The 22320-nt window shown below is 42.1% G+C and overlaps 1 protein-coding gene across 1 annotated transcript; it reads left to right on the top strand.

Moving 5' to 3' along the window:
• Positions 1 to 7018: 7018 nt before the first annotated feature.
• Positions 7019 to 15826, top strand: LOC106603096 (chordin-like protein 2). Its single transcript, XM_014196303.2, has 11 exons — positions 7019 to 7233; positions 7790 to 7902; positions 8166 to 8259; positions 8352 to 8497; positions 8759 to 8852; positions 8960 to 9021; positions 9335 to 9503; positions 13339 to 13527; positions 13620 to 13808; positions 13927 to 14019; positions 14356 to 15826. The coding sequence occupies exons 1-11, from the start codon at positions 7158 to 7160 to the stop codon at positions 14478 to 14480; spliced, it is 1350 nt and encodes a 449-aa protein (XP_014051778.1). The 5' UTR covers positions 7019 to 7157; the 3' UTR covers positions 14481 to 15826.
• The last annotated feature ends 6494 nt before the right edge of the window (positions 15827 to 22320 follow it).

Here is a 22320-nt window from a genome sequence, read left to right as displayed (position 1 = left end):
TTCTACTCATATGAACATTAATAGGCCTATATTTTCAGTATTAAAACAATTGAATAATATAACCTTGTTTTCTATCCCTCAACAGAACAGGCAGCAAGAAGGAAGCAGATGCAGCAGGATGAGAAGAAAAAGAAAGCAGAGTTCAGGAAAAGGGTGAGAGGCTCTGCCTGCAGGCCAAATGATTATGTTCTGTCTGTGGGGTTATTTTCTGCTCACCCAGATCAATGTCCAGTCAGTAACTTGGACAACCCAGCTCCAAAACCCCTGCATTGTTTCTAATTCTTCAATGGTTGTGGTCTTTTGTGGGTAAAGATCAACCTAGCTTACCGCCATCTCTTTTTTTCAGATGGAGAAAGAGGTGTCCGAATTCATTCAAGACAGTAAACAACAGAAGAGGAAGTACAATTCCATAGGAAAGATTGAAAGGAGCATATTGTAAGTGACGACAGAGCATGATCAATGCAATAAAACATAATATGGAACAGTTGCACATCTTTCTTTACATGTAAACTTTTACTGCCTTCCTGTCTTGTTAGAGGCATGATGTTGCAGAGGTCGCTGGTCTAACATCGTTCTCTTTCGGAGAGGATTAGGAGAGCAGATACATCAGGATTTTTAAGAACGTCAGTCCTCTTTGGGTATTCTTTATGGCTGCATTCACCAATGTTCAAGTTTCAAGTGTCACTAGATTTACAGTGCATTCGGAAAGTATTCAGACCCCTTGACATTTTCCACATTTTGTTACGTTACAGCATTATTCTAAAATGTATAACATTGTGGTTTTTTTCTCATAAATCTACACGCAATACCGCAAAAGGACATAGCAAAAGTGGGTTTTTCTAAAAAAAAACATCTCTGAAAATAAATAATGAAATATAACATTTACATACAGTAAGTATTCAGAGCCTTTACTCAGTACTTTGTTGAAGAACCTTTGGCAGCGATTACAGCGTTGACTCTTCTTTGGTATGACGCTACAAGCTTGGCACACCTGTATTTGGAGAGTTTCTCCCATTCCTCTGCAGATCCTATCAAGCTTTGTCAGGTTGGATCGGGAGCGTCGCTGCACAGCTATTTTCAGGTCTCTCCAGAGATGTTTGATCGGGTTCAAGTCTGGGCTCTGGCTGGGCCACTCAAGGACATTCAGAGACTTGTCCCGAAGCCACTCCTGCATTGTCTTGGCTGTGTGCTTAGGATCGTTGTCTCGTTAGAAATTGAACCTTCACCCCAGTCTGAGGTCCTGAGCGTTCTGGATTAGGTTTTCATCAGGATCTCTCTGTACTTTTCTCCGTTCATCTTTCCCTCAATCCTGACTAGTCTCCCAGTCCATGCTGCTGAAAAACATCCCCACAGCATGATGCAGCCACCACCATGCTTCACAGTAGGGATGGTGCCAGGTTTCCTCCAGATATGACGCTTGGCATTCAGGCCAAAGAGTTCTATCTTGGTTTCATCAGACCAGAGAATCTTGTTTCTCATGGTCTGAGAGTCCTTTAGGTGGCTTTTGGCAAACTCCAAGCGGGCTGTCATGTGCCTTTTACTGAGGAGTGGCTTCTGTCTGGCCACTCTACCATAAAGGCCTGATTGGTTGGGTGCTGCAGAGATGGTTGTCCTTCTGGAAGGTTCTCCCTTCTCCACAGAGGAACTCTGGAGCTCTGTCACAGTGACCATCAGGTTCTTGGTCACCTCCCTAACCAAGGCCCTTCTCCCCCGATTGGCCGGGCAGCCAGTTCTAGGAAGAGTCTTGGTGGTTCCAAACTTCTTCCATTTAAGAATGATGGAGGACACTGTTCTTGGGGACCTTCAATGCTTCAGAAATGTTTTGGTACCCTTCCCCAGATCTGTGCCTCGACACAATCCTGTTTCGGAGCTCTATGGAAAAGTCCTTCGACCTCATGGCTTAGTTTTTGCTCTGACATGCACTGTCAACTGTGGGACCTTATATAGATAGGTGTGCATCAGTGATGTTGTACCCACAGCGTCTATTAAAACATTCCCCAACCAGAAACCGTGGATTGATGGCAGCATTCGCACAAAACTGAAAGGGCGAACCACTGCTTTTAATCAGGGCAAGGTGACCGGAAACATGACCAAATACAAACAGTTTAGCTATTCCCTCCACAAGGCAATCAAACAAGCTAAGCGTCAGTATAGAGACAAAGTAGAGTTGCAATTCAACGGCTCAGATACGAGAGATATGTGGCAGGGTCTACAGTCAATCACGTACTACAAAAGAAAAACCAGCCCCGTTGCGGACCACGATGTCTTGCTCCCAGACAAACTAAACAACTTCTTTGCTCTCTTTGAGGACAACACAGTGCCACTGACACGGCCCACTAGCAAAACCTGCGGGCTCTCTTTCACTGCAGCCAACGTGAGTAAAACATTTAAACGTGTTAACCCTCGCAAGGCTGCCGGCCCAGACGGCATCCCCAGCCGCATCCACAGAGTATGCGCAGACCAGCTGGCTGGTGTGTTTACGGACATATTCAATCAATCCTTATCCCAGTCTGCTGTTCCCACATGCTTCAAGAGGGCCACCATTGTTCCTGTTCCCAAGAAAGCGAAGGTAACTGAGCTAAATGACTATCGCCCCGTAGCACTCACTTCCGTCATCATGAAGTGCTTTGAGAGACTAGTCAAGGACCATATCACCTCCACCCTACCTGACACCCTAGACCCACTCCAATTTGCTTACCGCCCCAATAGGTCCACAGACGACGCAATCGCAATCACACTGCACACTGCCCTAACCCATCTGGACAAGAGGAATACCTATGTAAGAATGGTGCTCATCGACTACAGCTCAGCATTTAACACCATAGTACCCTCCAAACTTGTCATTAAGCTCAAGACCCTGGGTCTCAACCCCGCCCTGTGCAACTGGGTCCTGGACTTCCAGACGGGCCGCCCCCAGGTGTTGAGGATAGGTAACAACATTTCCACTCCGCTGATCCTCAACGCTGGGGCCCCACAAGGGTGCGTTCTCAGCCCTCTCCTGTACTCCCTGTTCACCCATGACTGCATGGCCATGCACGCCTCCAACTCAATCATCAAGTTTGCAGACGACACTACAGTGGTAGGCTTGATTACCAACAACGACGAGACGGCCTACAGGGAGGAGGTGAGGGCCCTCGGAGTGTGATGTCAGGAAAATAACCTCATGCTCAATGTCAACAAAACACAGGAGATGATCGTGGACTTCAGGAAACAGCAGAGGGAGCAGCCCCCTATCCACATCGACGGGACAGTAGGGGAGAAGGTGGAAAGTTTTAAGTTCCTCGGCGTACACATCACGGATAAACTGAAATGGTCCACCCACACAGACAGCGTGGTGAAGAAGGCGCAGCAGCGCCTCTTCGATCTCAGGAGGCTGAAGAAATTTGGCTTGTCACCAAAAACACTCACAAACTTTTATAGATGCACAATCGAGAGCATCCTGTCGGGCTGTATCACTGCCTGGTACGGCAACTGCTCCACCCACAACCGTAAGGCTCTCCAGAGGGTAGTGAGGTCTGCACAACGCATCACCGGGGGCAAACTACCTGCCCTCCAGGACACCTACACCACCCGATGTCACAGGAAGGCCAAAAAGATCATCAAGGACAACAACCACCCGAGCCACTGCCTGTTCACCCCGCTATCATCCAGAAGGCGAGGTCAGTACAGGTGCATCAAAGCAGGGACCGAGAGACTGAAAAACAGCTTCTATCTCAAGGCCATCAGACTGTTAAACAGCCACATTGAGTGGCTGCTGCCAACATACTGACTCAAATCTCTAGCCACTTTAATAATGAAAAATGTATATAATAAATGTATCACTAGCCACTTTAAACAATGCCACTTTATATAATGTTTACATACCCTACATTACTTATCTCATATGTATATCTACTGCATCTTGCCTATGCCGTTCGGCCATTGCTCATTCATATATTTTTATGTACATATTCTTATTCATTCCTTTACACTTGTGTGTATAAGGTAGTTGTTGTGAAATTGTTAGGTTAGATTACTTGTTAGATATTACTGCATGGTCGGAACTAGAAGCACAAGCATTTCGCTACACTCGCATTAACATCTGCTAACCATGTGTATGTGACAAATAAAATTTGATTTGATTTATGTGTCTTTCCAAATCATGTCCAATCAATTGAATTTACCACAGCTGAACTCCAATCAAGTTGTAGAAAAATCTCAAGAATGATCGATGGAAACAGGATGCACCTGAGCTCTCTTTTAGAGTCTCGTAGCAGAGGGTCTGAATACTTATGTAAATAAGATATTTCTGTTTTTTACTTTTAATACATTTGCAACATTTCTAAAAACCTGTTTACACTTCATCATTATGGAGTATTGTGTGTAGATGTATGACGAATAAGGCTGTAACTTAACAAAAATGTGGAAAAAGTCAAGGGGTCTAAATCATTTCCGCATGCCCCGTACATGCCCTTCCCTTCAGTTGTGCTATGCATTTTATCGTTCTCCCAGAAGCATAACTGAGTAGATGTATTCAAAATGAAAATAAACGGAATTGATCCTATGTATCTGGCAGGAGTTTGCTCCATCAGACGATGAGCTGGAGGCTTACCAGAAAGGAATGGAGTGGGACCCCCAGAAAGCTGATTACAGGCGCAGACTTAAAGTAAGATATTCACTGAGGAACTAAACTGAAGAGCAGCACAGGCCACTATGCTACTTTATGTAATGCTGTGTTGTCTCTCTTGTTGTGATGTGTGTTTTGTTCTATATTTATTATTTATTTATTTATTTTTAATCCCAGTCTCCGTCCCCGCAGGAGGCCTTTTGCCTTTTAGTAGGACGTCATTGTAAATAAGAATTTGTTCTTAACTGACTGGCCTAGTTAAATAAAGGTTAAATAAAAAACTAGATAAACATACGCTAGAGGCCGACCAGGCATGGGTGAGTGTAAAGAGGCTCGGTATTGATTTGTATTCCTAAGTGCATCACATCTCCTCATGATCTGTGCTCTGTTCTTTGCATAACAAAATGTGTTTGTCTCTCCCCCCCTCAGTACCTGTGGCCAACAAAAGGGACACCCGCTCCATAGAGCAGGCCATGAATGAGATCCGGGCCACGAAACATCAAAAGACAGGAGCGGAAGTCACAGGGGACAGGCAGCAGTACCACCTCCTGAGAGGGTGTGTGTGTGTGTGTGTGTGTGTGTGTGTGTGTGTGTGTGTGTGTGTGTGTGTGTGTGTGTGTGTGTGTGTGTGTGTGTGTGCGTGTGTGCGTGAGTAAGTGGTAGTTCTGAGTGTAAAAGAGAATTAAGAGAAAATGTGTGAGGAGCACAGAGGGAGTACCTCAAATCTGTTCTTGTACAGTATTAACCTACAGTTGGCCTAGTGCTGTATATTGGAAGACCCTACGTGTTTTCCAGGACATATACAATAGGTGAAACTCGTGGGTATGGATGGAAGGTTCTTGAATTATGTATGTCCTCTGTCCTAGACTGGTTGACATTTTTATATTCCATGTTCCAACCAAATTGGTAACTTGAAAGTCTGATAAGAGCATTTTCTCTATTGCCATTTTTTCTGTCTACACCAGTGTCCTGTCATTTCTCCCACGCAAATGAGTCCCTTTCCCAGTTAAAGTATAGAGGATCGGAGCACAGCCATGAGGGCCAACAGTTGGTTGCTGAAAGTGTAGCCTTTGTCTGTTTTTGCTCTTTACAAGGAAAATTATTTGTTTTGCGACATCTAGTGGCAGTAAGGAATTACTGCATATTTTGTTATTGGAACATTTTTGTGTTGTTTTTTTGTGTTGTTTTTTATGTAACCTTTTTTTAACTAGGCAAGTCAGTTAAGAACAAATTCTTATTTACAATGATGGTCTACCGGGGAACAGTGGGTTAACTGCCTTGTTCAGGGGCAGAACGACAGATTTGTTACCTTGTCAGCTCGGGGATTCAATCCAGCTACATCATGTCTTTGTTATAATTTCATTGTTGGTGTCATATTCATGCCGAAGTGTCTCATTTAAAGACGCAAAACACTGTTTGGCATCTCACTGTCTATAAATCACAGTTGTGTAATCTAGTCTGGTCAAACTGAATCAGTGAGTCACACTTAAATGAGGATTGGAATGAGTTTTCTATGCTATGTGGACATTGCTGTGCTATCGTTGTTTTATTCTCTGTTTTTTCCCATGCCCTGTCTGTAAAGATTTCAGCATGATGGCATCTAGCAGTTTGAAAGTAATCGTTTTAATCCCTGTGTGTTTCCTGTGTCTCAATAAATGCTGGAGTAATGTTAAATAATAGGCTTTCCTCTCGTGTCCCATAACATTGCAGTGTGTTGGTAGCCCTACTAGGCGCGTTTGCCTTTTAGGAGGGTAGATGTCTTGAGACAAAAATGCATTAGGCCTAAAAGTATCTTTAAATATGTTTTACTGCTTTGAGACCTAAAAAAATACACACTGTCATATCTAATTGGGCAATTCTCCAACACGAATTACTGTGCGTCGGCCCTTCAGTCTTCATCTCACATGTGCAAATTATCTTGACAGTGGAAGTAAGCTTAATCTTTTTCACTGCCATTTCAATTTCTCAACCATTGGACCCAATTGACAGTTGCCGTGGCCTCTCTCGCTGACGTCTGTCATGACGGAGCCTCAGACTTTGTGTCGCTCCACCGCCGCGCGAACGCTGGTCGTTCCGTTGAGCAAACAGCGCCACTAGTAGGAGCTTCGTTCTCCCTATTGAAAGTTCTTATCTGCCTTTGAATCTTTAACAAATGAGCAGCAGGCTTTTGACCTGAAAATCATGTCATTTCCATTATGACATCATAGGCTCCCATCCCATTTTTATTATGACATCACAAGCACCCATCCCGTTTTCATTAGGATGTCATCGAAATGTCTAGTTGGATGTTGTTGAACATGTTTATTTTAGGGCTACTGTGCATTTTAGAGACAAAGCATATGATTTCAACCTCCTGACGACCTGAACTTTGACAGCGTCACGTCATTCATTTCACCCCAGTTTATAAATTGGCGTATTCTTCCTGTAGGAGGCGCCTTCGTGAAAACCAATAATAAATTCGTGATTTTATGGGGAGTTTCACACTGTCCTGGGGTTTGCTGTCGCAGTTGCTGCAATTTCATTTCATATTGACAAGGAGTTATCCCTCAACATGAAGCATATGTTCTTATTAATTTGCATTCGTTTGTTCGTTGGTTGTGGTGGTGATGTTATAAGAACAAGGAAAGGTAGGACAGACGGTCTGCAAATCTAAAGTTAAATCGTTACCTGCAACTGATAGAAATGCGTCTATGATGTAGTTAAAAACAACATGTAACATTCTGAGCTTTACTATATGAATACATAACAACCGGTACTTGCGATGATATACGCTTGTGTCATTTTTCATTTTCTGACTTTCATCATTGCAACCAACTTTTTGATATATTTGGCAAGTGTATACAGTGCGTGTATTTCTGTAATATCTATAAGGTTAGTGTAGTATTCCTCCAGTACCTTGTTTCAGAACTTTGTTTAACTATCTTTATTCCGGTAGCGTAATATTTTGAATGATATAACCACGTAACATAATTTCTGACTGCGCATAGTGATTTAATTCACGTGTGTTTTGCCAGTAGATAGTTATTCTGACAGGTTTGTCAGCCATGGATGACTTTTTTTTTTACTGAGATCAGTCTCTTTCATGTTATGTTTATGAAAACTCCTGTTTTGCTTCATATGGTAAACGCTTCAGCCGCTCAAATAACTTCTTACCTTCCATCTTTCCCTTTTTTTTGCACCCAGTGTCTTCAGTTTTCTGTACTTTCAAAGACAAAACGTACAGTCCAGGAGACAGCTGGCATCCTTATCTGGAACCATTTGGATTCATGTTTTGTATGCGCTGTTCCTGCACTAAGGTACTGTACCCATAGAATTAGAATACGCCATTAGTCCGTTTAGTCTCATCTGTAGGTTAGCTTAATACAGTATGAAGCCACAACACTGTCATATAGACTACAGTATCAAACTGTCTGAATCTGAGTGATATTGGATTGTAGGCTACTGCATGCAGAGGATTTAGGCTACACGCTATCTATAATATTGGCAGTCGATTGAAAGGATTTTGGTGGCTGGGATTTTAAGGTATGCCTGTAAAACATGTACCGTTTCCCTCTCTTAGACAGGCCATGTGAAATGTAACACAATTAAGTGTCCTACTCTGCGGTGTGAGAACCCAGTGACTGACTCTGAGCAGTGCTGCCCTCGCTGTACAGGTAGGATCAGACATTGCCATACAATACAGCAAGAACAACATCCTGCTTTGGCACTCACCGACATTTCTTGTGCTTGCCATTTATCTCCTCAGATGAGCCTAGGATTCCAGCTGGCCTGAGAGCCCCGGTGAAGTCCTGCAGGTATAATGGAACTATCTACCAACCAGGGGAGACCTTTGCCAACCACGACCTCTTCCCATCTCGACAAACCAACCAGTGTGTCATGTGTACGTGTTCTGTAAGTCACACTTCTCTCTTCCTGTAGATTACGGTGTTGTTCTTTTACAACGGCGGCTTCGAGGTACAGCTCATTATTCTGAGAATGTAACTGGGAGTTTTTCCTCGCGTGTCATATCTGACGACTTAGATATGACCTAGCCATAATACTGGAGCTGTTATTGTAGCTACAATGCCCTGTGGTAACCAATGCCACCCTATTCTGCAACGTCTGAACTCCCTTCTGTCTCTCCTTCACCTTTTCGCCCACTGTTGTTTTTAGAATGGAAATATCTTCTGTGCTCTGAAAACTTGCCAGCCACTGACCTGCTCCTCGCCATTCTCAGTCCCAGATACCTGCTGTCTAGTGTGCAAAGGTGCTAACATGTATTTCTTGCCACATCAGATTTGCATCATACTTTCTGTTATTAAAGGAAATATCAAAGTAAATAAGTATGTCTCCTGTTAATTTTTCTGTGATCAGATGGTGGCGTTAATGGGTTCTCATCGGTGGAGCATAGAGGCCACCAGCTGAACCGAGGTGTTGTATGTATTTCTCTGTTCATTCATTAATGACTCTAGTCTTCTAGATTTGTAAAACCATCATATCCACAAAACAAAAAAATAATGTTTCATCTTCATTTGTGAGACATGCAAATCAACTTTGATGAAAACGTGTGTGTAGGGGATTTTGATTTGAGGGGAAATATCTGTACTGTCCATGTGTCCATGTTCATATCTACCTGTGTTACTGTATTTTAAAAGGGGGGGGGGGGTCAAGTCATTGGCGTTGGAACTGCACGGGAATCTAAAATAATCCCGTAGTAACTGTGTCTATTTGTGTCCGTGAATATACAAGAGGCATTCATTGGACCAGTGTGCTGGAGAGCAGCTCCAAGGGCGCGCTGTCCGTTCTACTCCATCTACAGTCAGGGGTACTCCCAGAGGCCTGAGCCTGCCCAAACTCCACTTCAAAGGTGCTGCAGAGACCACCGTGAATTTCCTGCTGCAGAAAAACCACCAGAAGGGTGAGAATTTAATGACAGCCCTACATTGATAATAGACTTATTGATAATTCTCCTATTTTCATGGCCTACAATAGGAGACCGGTTCTCTGGTCATTGAGCAGTCCATGTATTACAGTTTTCCACAATTGTTTCCACACGTTTGCTGAATCTTTGGGCCATTTTCCCAAAACTCTCGACACAAAACACAAAACCACAAACACAAAATGCTAAACTCTACAAATCTCTAGCAAAAGCAAACACTGCATTCAGAACTGTTTTCTCTCTTTCCAAAATAGTTTTTTTTGCATCAAAATCATACACACACACCTCATATGAATAGACCTGTCTACCAACCAACACGCTGATGTGCTCAACACAAAACACTACTATTAATATCCCATCAGTAGATGTATGCCTTTTTGTATTTTCAGTGTTACACTGTAGCCGGTTGTAAAAGATTGTTACAGTAATGTATACCTACTCAAATATACACACACAAATGCAATACTGTAACAAAAACATTGTCATTTATTTCCAACACTTGTGTTTTGTATGTAACACTTTCCATACCCAACAGGAGAAAACCAGGAAAAACGTTCAGTAAGATAATGGGTTTTCTGTACAAAAATTTAAAATGAAATTGGCTCATTCTTTCAAAACTCTAAACACAAAAAGAAAAACACATTCAAAATGTAAGAAAAAAGACATTGGGCTGCATCCTGCCTCCTATTTGGGTCTGGCCACAGCACCTCATCTACGGTCGTGGCCAAAAGTTTTGAGAATGACACAAATATTAATATTCACAAAGTCTGCTGCCTCAGTTTGTGTGATGGCAATATGCATATACTCCAGAATGTTATGAAGAGTGATCAGATGAACTGCAATTAATTGCAAAGTCCTTCTTTGCCATGCAAATGAACTGAATCCCAAAAAGACATTTCCACTGCATTTCAGCCCTGCCACAAAAGGACCAGCTGACATCATGTCAGTGACCCTCTCGTTAACACAGGTGTGAGTGTTGACGAGGACAAGGCTGGAGATCACTCTGTCATGCTGATTGAGTTTGAATAACAGACTGGAAGCTTCAAAAGGAGGGTGGTGCTTGGAATCATTGTTCTTCCTCTGTCAACCATGGTTACCTGCAAGGAAACACGTGCCGTCATCATTGCTTTGCACAAAAAGGGCTTCACAGGCAAGGATATTGCTGCCAGTAAGATTGCACCTAAATCAACCATTTATCGGATCACCAAGAACTTCAAGGAGAGCGGTTCAATTGTTGTGAAGAAGGCTTCAGGGTGCCCAAGAAAGTCCAGCAAGCGCCAGGACTGTCTCCTAAAGTTAATTCAGCTGCGGGATCGGGGCACCACCAGTACAGAGCTTGCTCAGGAATAGCAGCAGGCAGGTGTGAGTGCATCTGCACGCACAGTGAGGCGAAGACTTTTGGAGGATGGCCTGGTGTCAAGAAGGGCAGCAAAGAAGCCACTTCTCTCCAGGAAAAACATCAGGGACAGACTGATATTCTGCAAAAGGTACAGGGATTGGACTGCTGTGGACTGGGGTAAAGTCATTTTCTCTAATGAATCCCCTTTCCGATTGCTTGGGGCATCTGGGGGAAAAAAGCTTGTCCAGAGAAGACAAGGTGAGCGCTACCATCAGTCCTGTGTCATGCCAACAGTAAGGCATCCTGAGACCATTCATGTGTGGGGTTGCTTCTCAGCCAAGGGAGTGGGCTCACTCACAATTTTGCCTAACACAGCCATGAATAAAGAATGGTAACAACCAACACATCCTCTGAGAGCAACTTCTCCCAACCATCCAGGAACAGTTTGGTGACGAACAATGTCTTTTCCAGCATGATGGAGCACCTTGCCATAAGGTAAAAATGATAACTAAGTGGCTTGGGGAACAAAACATCGATATTTTAGGTCCATGGCCAGGAAACTCCCCAGACCTTAATCCTATTGAGAACTTGTGGTCAATCCTCAAGAGGTGGGTGGACAAACAAAAACCCACAAATTCTGACAAACTCCAAGCATTGATTATGCAAGAATGGGCTACCATCAGTCAGGATGTGGCCCAGAAGTTAATTGACAGCATGCCAGGGCGGATTGCAGAGGTCTTGAAAAAGAAGGGTCAACACTGCAAATATTGACTCTTTGCATCAACTTCATGTAATTGTCAATAAAAGCCTTTGACACTTATGAAATGCTTGTAATTATACTTCAGTATTCCATAGTAACATCTGACAATATCTAAAGACACTGAAGCAGCAAACTTTGGAAATTAATATTTGTGTCATTCTCAAAAACTTTTGGCCACGACTGTACATCACAAGCCATGTTCTCCCTGGCTAAACAGCAGGGAAAGAATCTTCTGGAGTGACGGATCCAGCCGCCGAAAGCCCCCACATCAACTTCACCACATGCATCATCCATTGCCTGGAGAAAAGGCATGCGTGCAAGGGGATATCGGTCATACACCTTCCATCGCCGAAAAACCTCTTCAATTGGATTTAGGAATGGGGAATATGGTGGGAGGTATAGAACAAATTGTGGGTGGTCGATGAACCAGTTGCGGACCAGAGCAACCCGGTGGAAACTCCCGTTGTCCCAAGAGAGAACATACCTGGACTGGCCGTCTTCCACCATGGCCTGGCCTCTGCTCGGCTGGAATGAGGATGCTATGTAGTGTGTCCAGGAATGTGATGAGAAGGGCGGTGTTGTAGGGACCAAGGTTGGCATGGTGATGGAGGACGCCTTGCTGGCTAACAGCTGCGCACATGGTGATATTTCCTCCACGCTGTCCAGGGACATTCACAGTGGCACGGTGGCCAATAATGTTCCGTCCCCTTCTTTTGGCTAGGTTGAAGCCAGCCTTGTCATTGTAAATATAAATGTGCTGAATTGCAGCGGCATCCAGCTCCAAGACAATATGTGACGTAGACCTAGACCAGTCAATATGGTGAGGCACAATACACTGGATTACAGTACTGTAATGTGTCTATACAGTGCTGATATGATAGTAAATTCACAGTAGTACTTTCTAGCACATATTAATAGCGCTGTTCTTTAACCCTCTCTGAGTTTCGCTCAAATTGCACCCTGTAGACCTGTTTCATCCGGATTCGGTTGCACTGTAATACACGGCCCAATGTTGACAAGCCCACCTGGTGAATGTTATTGTATATTGTGTTGTCTGCAATTATGCGGTTCTGGAGTTCTCGTAGTCTAATGGTATTGTTTGCCACCACCGTGTTCACAATAGCAGTATCCTGTTCCGGTGTGAACGGTGTCTTCCACCACGGCCTGGCCGTCTCTCAGCTCTGCAGAAGATCCACAAATATGATATGATTGGTTACAGTAAGCTAAAATAATATTTTCTTTCCATATGAAATTACATTACTGTAACATTGGCCAACAATCACTGAGTAACACAGGCCTAGTGATTCGTCGGACTGCAGTACACTACAGTATACCTACATAAAGAGCATAGTGAGTGTAGATGGTAGGTAACTTACCGGTTGTCATTTCTGAATGTACGGATGATAGATGCAACCGTGTAGCAGGTTGGGCTGAACTCTCTGCCCAGCCTCCCTCCTACTCATTCCGTGGTTGAACACATGGTCAACCAATGTGGCCCTGATCTCATCTGAGACAACTGTCCTTCCTCGTCCTCCTCTTCCTCTCACTTCCATCTTCCTCCAAAACAGGAGAGCTCATCTGTGGCCTTTTTATAGTGCAAAAGCTCTGATTTCTAAGTGAACAATTCAGCAACTAGTGTATACAATATAACCCTTACAGCTTTGTGATTGTAATAATATTTAATACAAGAATATATGTTTTTCTTTTTCTCTCAGCATGTCAATACAGCAGCAACACCTACTCTCATGGTGACGTGTGGCATCCTGTCCTGGGGAAGATCCTGGAGTGCATCCTGTGTACCTGTAAGGATGGCATACAGGACTGCAAACGCCTCACATGTCCCAGCCAGTATCCATGCCAACATCCCACGAAAACCGAGGGGAAGTGCTGCAAGATTTGTCCAGGTAGTTCAGCGTCATTCACAATGCAAGTCTGAACAATTATTTTAACCATAGGTTTTGACAAAACAAGTAATCTCTCTGTTTCTTGCCCCTAGAACTTAAAGCTGAGAGCAACAGGACTGACTGTTACATGAACATGAATCTTGGACATGACAATAACAACCTCTCGGTGTACAAAGTTAAGCCATCGTCAAAGGTTCAGACCGAGGACACAGTTAGGGTAATTGCTATTGAAAGACAAGGGACTGCTGAAGTTGAAGTGCAAGTATGGAAGACAGTAGGAGGTAACTATGAGGGGGGAGTATAGAGGGCACTTGCATGGCAGTGTTAATAACAAAGTTACAGCTGTGGATTACCTTACTATTTGGAATATCACCCATTTTGTATTTTCACTTTTCCCAGGAGTTTTGCAATTAATGGAAACTGGGGAAGTTCTGAAGAAAGATCTTCTAGATAATCCAGATAACTACACCTTACTGGCAACATTAGATGAAGGTGAGTTTATCCTATGTTTTCCGGTAATTAAAAGTAGAATAGTCCTCTAGTTATAAATCTTGTAATCCTTTAGTTTCTTTTAAGTAGAGCTTTTCCTTGCCAATGTGAATAGTTAGGCAATACAGCTCAAACCATTTCTAGACATAAGGTCATAGACTAGACATATTGTAGACCAAAGGAAATTGAATTTCATTTCAACAGATAAAACATTTTTTTTTTACTGTTTTTCTTTGTCAGTGACCATCTTGTTTCCTGCTGGGGGGGAAAAGTTGTTATGGGTTTGTATGCTGTTTGTCTGCTGTTGGATAGCAACATGTCTTTGTTCTTTTTACACAGAGACTTGGAAAAGATTCAAGGAGGAAGAAGACAATCAGAAGAAAATTCCCAATCCCAGGACCTGTGAGAATGGGATCAGGGAGGTGGTGAAGTTCTTGTATCCAGACCAGCTGTGCTCATCTTAACTTTCATTCTCTGACTTACATATTTACTACAGAGGACATCAGTGGAAAATGCACAGCATTCATATCTATTTCATTAAACATGAATCAGAGCATTGTTTATTGGTTAGAGAAAAACAAGCTTTTGTTTCTTTTTAAATGTCAACATAACTCATAACAATGTGATGTCCCATATTCTCAGTACAACAACATTGTTGGTAGCATTTTGGTAGTAGAAGACATAAAAATTGGGGAGAAAATTCTTTCAATTCATTGCAGTTCTCATTTTTGTTTTATGGCATGCTGGAATACAGTAAATCTGGTATTATCTAAACATACAGGTGTACATGTATATAATAGAAAAATACAGCTAACTGGCCATAGCATGTTTTTATAGAGTAGACTATTTTTACAATCACTTTACTGTTCTGCTAAATACTGCTGTTTGAAACTATATGCCTTTTCAGAATGTACCAAGAAATATTAATCAACATATTTATTGTAAATACAAATATGTTAACATATGTAATTTTGGCAGAGCGTATAACATGGGTTTGTTTGATATGTTTTGTTTGTACATTATGTATACATTTGAGTGTGTACTGGAAGGTCCTTGCCTGAGACGCCAAGGCTTTAGCCCATTGGGCTATACACTAGTGATTTCTGCCGGAAATGTGGGTTTGTTATCTATGCATTGGTATTGCCCTGAAAAAGTGTTTGTATGTATTCTCTCATGAGAGTGGTTAAATTGGTCTGATATTTGTCATTATGCTAGGTCAGTTTTCTACGGGCGAATTTTCCATATGATTCTGTGCGATTTCAGTACTTGATGTACGTCTTTCCCTTTTGCACAGTCGCACGGCATTCTTGCACGTAATGACGAGGCTAAACGTTATGATATTGTTGAGCTCTACCTGAGGCAAGAATTCCAGCACAAGACAGGCTGTTGTTTTTCCTTGGACTATCCTCCAGTGAACACAGTCGACCAGGAGGATTTGTGCTTTATAAATTGTGCCTGTAATTTGGATTTGCGCTCCGGTGTTATAGTTTGTTTTCTCAAGGGTTATAGTGGCCTAACGGGGATGAGCACAACAATAGAGCTCTGTTCATTTGATTTGATATAAATGTAGGTCAGGAGTTGGAAGGACACCAACATTTTCCAATAAAGAGAACTGAAGAAGACGAGATTGTCTCCGGGAGGAATAATATTGAAAAATAAGAATAATATTGATGAAGGCCCCAGTCTTTTGAAAAAGAGGTATAGAGCACAACTGTAACAGGATTGTCAAATAGTTAGACATAATTTGATTATTTGCAGGATGTATAATCTACCAAAACCAAGACAAATAAACCCTTGGTCTTTAAAAATGGAGGATATTATTGGTGTTTTTTCTACCACATCAAATAACTATTATGACAAGTTACTGAGAAAGTATGTCATTACTGTTCTACACACATTGAGATAGCTGGCTTATGATCACATCATCTAAAGTCCATGTTTGCCTTTGAGTTGAGTTGCCCTGTGAACAGCTTGTCAACAGGCTTGTTTAGGTCAACAGGTGTAAAAAAAAAAGAAGCCCCATTGTCCCTGTGCCATATTCGTTGCAGTAGACTAGCCGTACACAGAGTCCTGTCGATATGGGAGCAGTGCACCGACTTGTGACTAATATCCCTCCTCTGTGAATTTCAACAGTCCACTCTCTCCCGTTACAGCCACAATGACTCATTGTGTTGGCCTCACACATTGCGCCAGACAGTGCTGCACATCTCTCACTAAAGGCCTGACAAAATATTTTGAAACAGAAGACCCTCAGTTGTAGACCTTAATAGTTTCACAATGAAGCTGTGATTTATTTCTGCTGGCTGTTGGACTTGACAGTTCCTGGCAATATCTTTTTTGGAGAGGTTCAAGGTGGTCCTCCTCAATGAAGAAGGTAGATGTGTCCCTTTCAGCTTCTCCATTATAAACCCTTCTCCATTATAAACCCTTCTCCATTATAAAACCTTCTCCATTATAAAACCTTCTCCATTATAAAACCTTCTCCATTATAAACCCTTCTCCATTATAAACCCTTCTCCATTATACACCCTTCTCCATTATAAATCCTTCTCCATTATACACCCTTCTCCATTATAAAACCTTCTCCATTATAAACCCTTCTCCATTATAAACCCTTCTCCATTATAAATCCTTCTCCATTATACACCCTTCTCCATTATAAATCCTTCTCCATTATACACCCTTCTCCATTATAAATCCTTCTCCATTATACACCCTTCTCCATTATAAACCCTTCTCCATTATACACCCTTCTCCATTATAAACCCTTCTCCATTATAAACCCTTCTCCATTATAAAACCTTCTCCATTATAAACCCTTCTCCATTATAAAACCTTCTCCATTATAAACCCTTCTCCATTATAAACCCTTCTCCATTATACACCCTTCTCCATTATAAATCCTTCTCCATTATACACCCTTCTCCATTATAAATCCTTCTCCATTATACACCCTTCTCCATTATAAAACCTTCTCCATTATAAAACCTTCTCCATTCTAAATCCTTCTCCATTATAAATCCTTCTCCATTATACACCCTTCTCCATTATAAATCCTTCTCCATTATACACCCTTCTCCATTATAAAACCTTCTCCATTATAAACCCTTCTCCATTATAAACCCTTCTCCATTATACACCCTTCTCCATTATAAATCCTTCTCCATTATACACCCTTCTCCATTATAAACCTTTCTCCATTATAAATCCTTCTCCATTATAAATCCTTCTCCATTATACACCCTTCTCCATTATAAATCCTTCTCCATTATACACCCTTCTCCATTATAAACCCTTCTCCATTATACACCATTCTCCATTATAAATCCTTCTCCATTATACACCCTTCTCCATTATAAATCCTTCTCCATTGTAAACACAGCTTATTTCTCTTACAACTTGATATGTTATTAGTATTTGCTATATGCCAGATTGTAATGTTATATTTTGAGAAAGTAACTTAATCCTGGAAAATAACGCAAAGTCCAGTATCTCTCATTGTGGCAGTTAGTGGTGGAGCTGACAATTTTAGCACATTTTCACCTAAAGAGTATGTATTATATTGCTGGTGGAAAATCTTGAAACTTTAAGTATATATGTGGTCTGTTCATTTGTTGAGTGGATGTTTCAAATCCCCTCTAAGTAGCATTTGGCCAATTCAGCTATGCATGATTAGTTTTGGCTCAGGCAATAGTAACAGCTGGGGGCAGTTAGTGGGTATAAATCAGCTAGTGGGGTCAGCTCTCTGTAGGAGCATGTCTCGTCAACCCTGCTGCTGCCCATCGTTAAAGAATATGTCACACCAGAAAATTCTCCCAGAGCTGAAGAAAACCTCACTAGATGTCAAGTAAATTAAAGGTTAAAATCGGAAGTAAGAATAGTTACTCTGCTTATTACAATACTGCTATTACATCTGCATTTTGAAACACTGTCTTCTCTGGTGTTTTATTGAAAAGTGTCTCAACATGTGAGTAGCAACAATATATTATTGTACGCTAGATAGCAACAGTATATAGGCCTGCTGTACATGCCCACATCTTACTATCCTAAATGTAGCCATTTCCTGTGGATAACGGGCTACAGAGAGCTGTTAGTTGCAGTAGATGGAGGCAGGTGAGGTGAGCAAACAAAAAATTAATATCAGCAATATCTGGCCCTAGGCTGCTACACCAGATGGTGCCTCACAGATACAGTGTTTGTGAGGCAGGCAGTCTTTCGATTCAAAGCTAGCCAAATTGTGTTCAGTTAATTAATTCTGCTTTCATAGCTGGTTAAGGTGTTCAAGAGAACCCCTGAGTTTATGCTTCATCAAAATACTTCTGAAATCTATTGAGGGCACTGTTTTTTACACCCTTCCCCTCTCCTTAACTAAGTTGGCCCTGATCATTTCAGCTGATGATCAGGGCCGTGCCAAGAAAATATGGACAACACCGGGATTCATGTCATAAACACTTCAGTCATTACACCCTCTTTCCTGAACCCCACTGTTCGAGGTTCACGTTTTCAAACACATGCTTGTAATGGACGCATGACTGACAGACCAAGACCACATTTCAGAAGAATGAGTGTTGTTCAAGGGTTTTGGAAAAATGGAGCACAACTTTACAGTTATGGAGGCATCTATTTAAAACATGGTCAGACCACTCAATCACTCTCCCTATGATTACGTACTAAGTGTACTACAGTTTCCAAGTACTGTATACTTGTGCATCAAAAAGACTATGATGAATGGGGACAATCTTGAATGAACTCATTTGGCACATTGATTAATGAGTGTTAGTGAGGCAATTAGCTGCCTGGCCTCAGAGCCAAATGTACTGTTTCAGCCTCCACACACAGTAGGATTCTCCAACAACTGTTAGGTCTCAATGTATGAGCCCCCCCCCAAATAGTTGTATCCAAACATCTCTCAGGCTTGATTACAACGGTTATGCCAGATGTGGAGATACTGGCACACACAGATACACTGAAATGGACCTGAGGATATAAATTCCTGAAGATCCTCCGAATCCTCAATGCCTTCATCAACAATGTGTCTTTTGGACAGAGAGCAGAGAGGTTCTCTCTTGCCAGATTCCATTAAATCACCAAGTCCTAAGAGCACGCGTTAAAAAAAAACCTGGTTTCCATTAATGATTTACTTTTGAAGAGTTTTTCTAATGAGAAAGAATGGGACTATAAAAGTAAATGACCAGTGAATGTTTATTTGCATTAAAAGTTGTTAGTTGACGTTGACTTGAACAAGAACTTAAAATAGAAATAAAACCCAAAATGTTTTCTCAAGTGCTTGGCTGTAAGCAATTCACAGCTTCGTGTTTCGCTAAGATCTGGAATCAGAGAGAGAAATCTGTTAAATAAATAATTTGTTACTGGCAATACGTGCCTTTACAATAGAATCACCAGTATCAAGAAGTTGAGCAGTGACTATGCTAGTAGTCAAATGTGTGCTGTATTTGTATAGTGTAGTATGTCTTCATAATGTAGACATACTTGTATATTACAGCATGCTTTACCTTGGGATAACTTCATAATTGTGGTTTTCTGCCAGGCCTTAAAATAAACATAAATATAATATGAAACAGTCTTTTATACACAAAAACAAACAGGAGGGCAATTAACCGTCTAATAACCTCCAGATGTCCTCTGTAAATCATAGGATTTCATGTATTTAAACATACAGGACCGCAACATACACGTAGCTGCCAAAATAAAGGAAACACCAACATACAGTGTCTTAATAGGGCGTTGGGCCACCACGAGCCAGAACAGCTTCAGTGCACCTTGGTATAGATTCTACAAGTGTCTGAAACTCTATTGGATGCCATTCTTCCACTAGAAATTCCATCATTTGGTGTTTTGTTGACGGTGGTGGAAAACGTTGTCTCAGGTGCCGCTCCAGAATCTCCCATAATTTTTCAATTGACTTGACATCTGGTGACTGAGACGGCCATGGCATATGGTTTACATCGTTTTCATTCTCGACAAAGATTCAGTGACCACTCGTGCCCTGTGAATGGGGACATTGTCATCCTATGGTGGCATAGCCATGGTAGCCAAAATAATGACCTGCCCAGCATTTTTATACATGACCCTAAGCATGATGGGATGTTCATTGCTTAATTAACTCAGGAACCACACCTGTGTGGCAGCACCCACTTTCAATATCCTAATTTACTCAAGTGTTTCCATTATTTTGGCAATTACCTGTATTTATTCTTTGTATGCATGACATCTATCATAGATTTATTTCTACAGGCAAGTGATTTTTAATCATCTTGCCCCTGTAAGAATGATGTCCACACTTTAACACTTTTTTACTCCAACATTTGCAGGTAAGTTACCATAACATCTTTTCTTTGGATTTCATCATGCATTTCTGCTTGTTCGAGTACTAATGTATGTTTGGTTTTTGTACGTGAGCATTGACAGAGATACTTGTAATGAAGACTGGAGAAGGAATGTGCAGGGCCCATTGGTTTACCCCAGACAACATCATATTTAATTTATTCAGAGACTAGGACGAAATCAAGTGCCCAAGGCCTGTTTGAATATAATAATGTGGAATCGCTTGATATATTTTTTTAAGTGCCTATTGATTTATTCCACCTGGGCTTAAAAGTGCATTCCACATCTGCCTAGATGGAGTATAATTGAAATCGTACGGTGGGCAAGACCATGAAATCAAGGAGAGGGGAAGAACAAGGGATGGACAGAGAAACCAAATTGTGGAAAGAACTGAATAGTTTGGGGTTTGAAATGACATGGATCAATTTGGGTGCACATTCAGTAACGAAGACTGGGGATGGTTTAACACTTTTCACCTTTTCATCAGTTTCTCAGAGATCGTTTATGGGGGTGTGTTCACAACTTGATACAAACAACCTACATCTGTCCTTTATCAAATCAAATCAAATCGCATTTTATCGGTCACATACACATGGTTGCCGATGCTAATGCAAGTGTAGCGAAATGCTTGTGCTTCTAGTTCTGACAGTGTGGTAATATCTAACAAGTAATCTAACAATTCCCCAACAACTACCTACGACACACAAATCTAAAGGGATGGAATAAGAATATGTACATATAAATATATGGATGAGCGGTGGCCGAGCGGCATAGGCAAGATGCAGTAGATGGTATAAGATACAGTATATACATATGAGATGAGTAATGTAAGATATGTAAACATTATTAAACACAAGGAGTGAAGTGTTACAATCTACCACATGGTTTGGGTTAGTTGTAACAGTGCTTGGTGTGAATTGTAACATTGAAAAAGTGCATAAATCATGACATAATTTATTGAGGCCATGAGAGCAACATTGCCATGTTTAACATTTTGTTTGTCAGAAATAATCATAAATATAAATAATAAAAGGTTTATTATTTACCCTCCACTAAATGGTCTTTCTCAACCAAACAAACAACAAGGCTAAACTAAACACCTGAACGTTTCTGGTGTGTGTGTGTGTGTGTGTGTGTGTGTGTGTGTGTGTGTGTGTGTGTGTGTGTGTGTGTGTGTGTGTGTGTGTGTGTGTGTGTGTGTGTGTGTGTGTGTGTGTGTGTGTGTGTGTTTGTGTGTGACTGAATGTTGGACATGTTCACTTAATCAGTTGTGACAGTGGTACAGGCTTGGTGGGACCATCATTTTCATTCCCAGCACTGCAACCAGACCTCATTGGACTTGGAATTGTTAAAGTGCTCCATGCACACAATGCAGAAGTTTTCCTCGTTGGAGGAATCTGAATCTTCTGGTTCAATCTGCTTTGTTTTGTCTTTTTTCTTAAGCAGGATAATTTTTTGTTGTTGTTCAGTGTGGTTTGTTTTGGCTTGCTTCTTTCCAGCTATTTTTTTAGGCAGGGCAAATTTTGCCTTTTGAGTGCTTGAATGGGTGTACATCAACTGGGTTGAAATCAGAAGAGTAATCAGGCGTTTCCAGCTGGCCTGGAAGGCAGCCGGAGAGGTGGCCTGGAAGGCAGCCGGAGAGGTGGCCTGGAGGGCAGCCGGAGAGGTGGCCTGGAAGGCAGCCGGAGAGGTGGCCTGGAGGGCAGCCGGAGAGGTGGCCTGGAGGGCAGCCGGAGAGGTGGCCTGGAGGGCAGCCGGAGAGGTGGCCTGGAAGGCAGCCGGAGAGGTGGCCTGGAAGGCAGCCGGAGAGGTGGCCTGGAAGGCAGCCGGAGAGGTGGCCTGGAGGGCAGCCGGAGAGGTGGCCTGGAGGGCAGCCGGAGAGGTGGCCTGGAGGGCAGCAGGAGAGGTGGCCTGGAGGGCAGCCGGAGAGGTGGCCTGGAAGGCAGCCGGAGAGGTGGC

The sequence above is a fragment of the Salmo salar genome, chromosome ssa04 (genome assembly GCF_905237065.1).
Source record: "Salmo salar chromosome ssa04, Ssal_v3.1, whole genome shotgun sequence".
Lineage (NCBI taxonomy): Eukaryota > Metazoa > Chordata > Actinopteri > Salmoniformes > Salmonidae > Salmo > Salmo salar.
The sequence above is the reverse complement of the archived record's forward strand: the minus strand, read 5'-3'. Positions and strand labels throughout refer to the sequence as shown.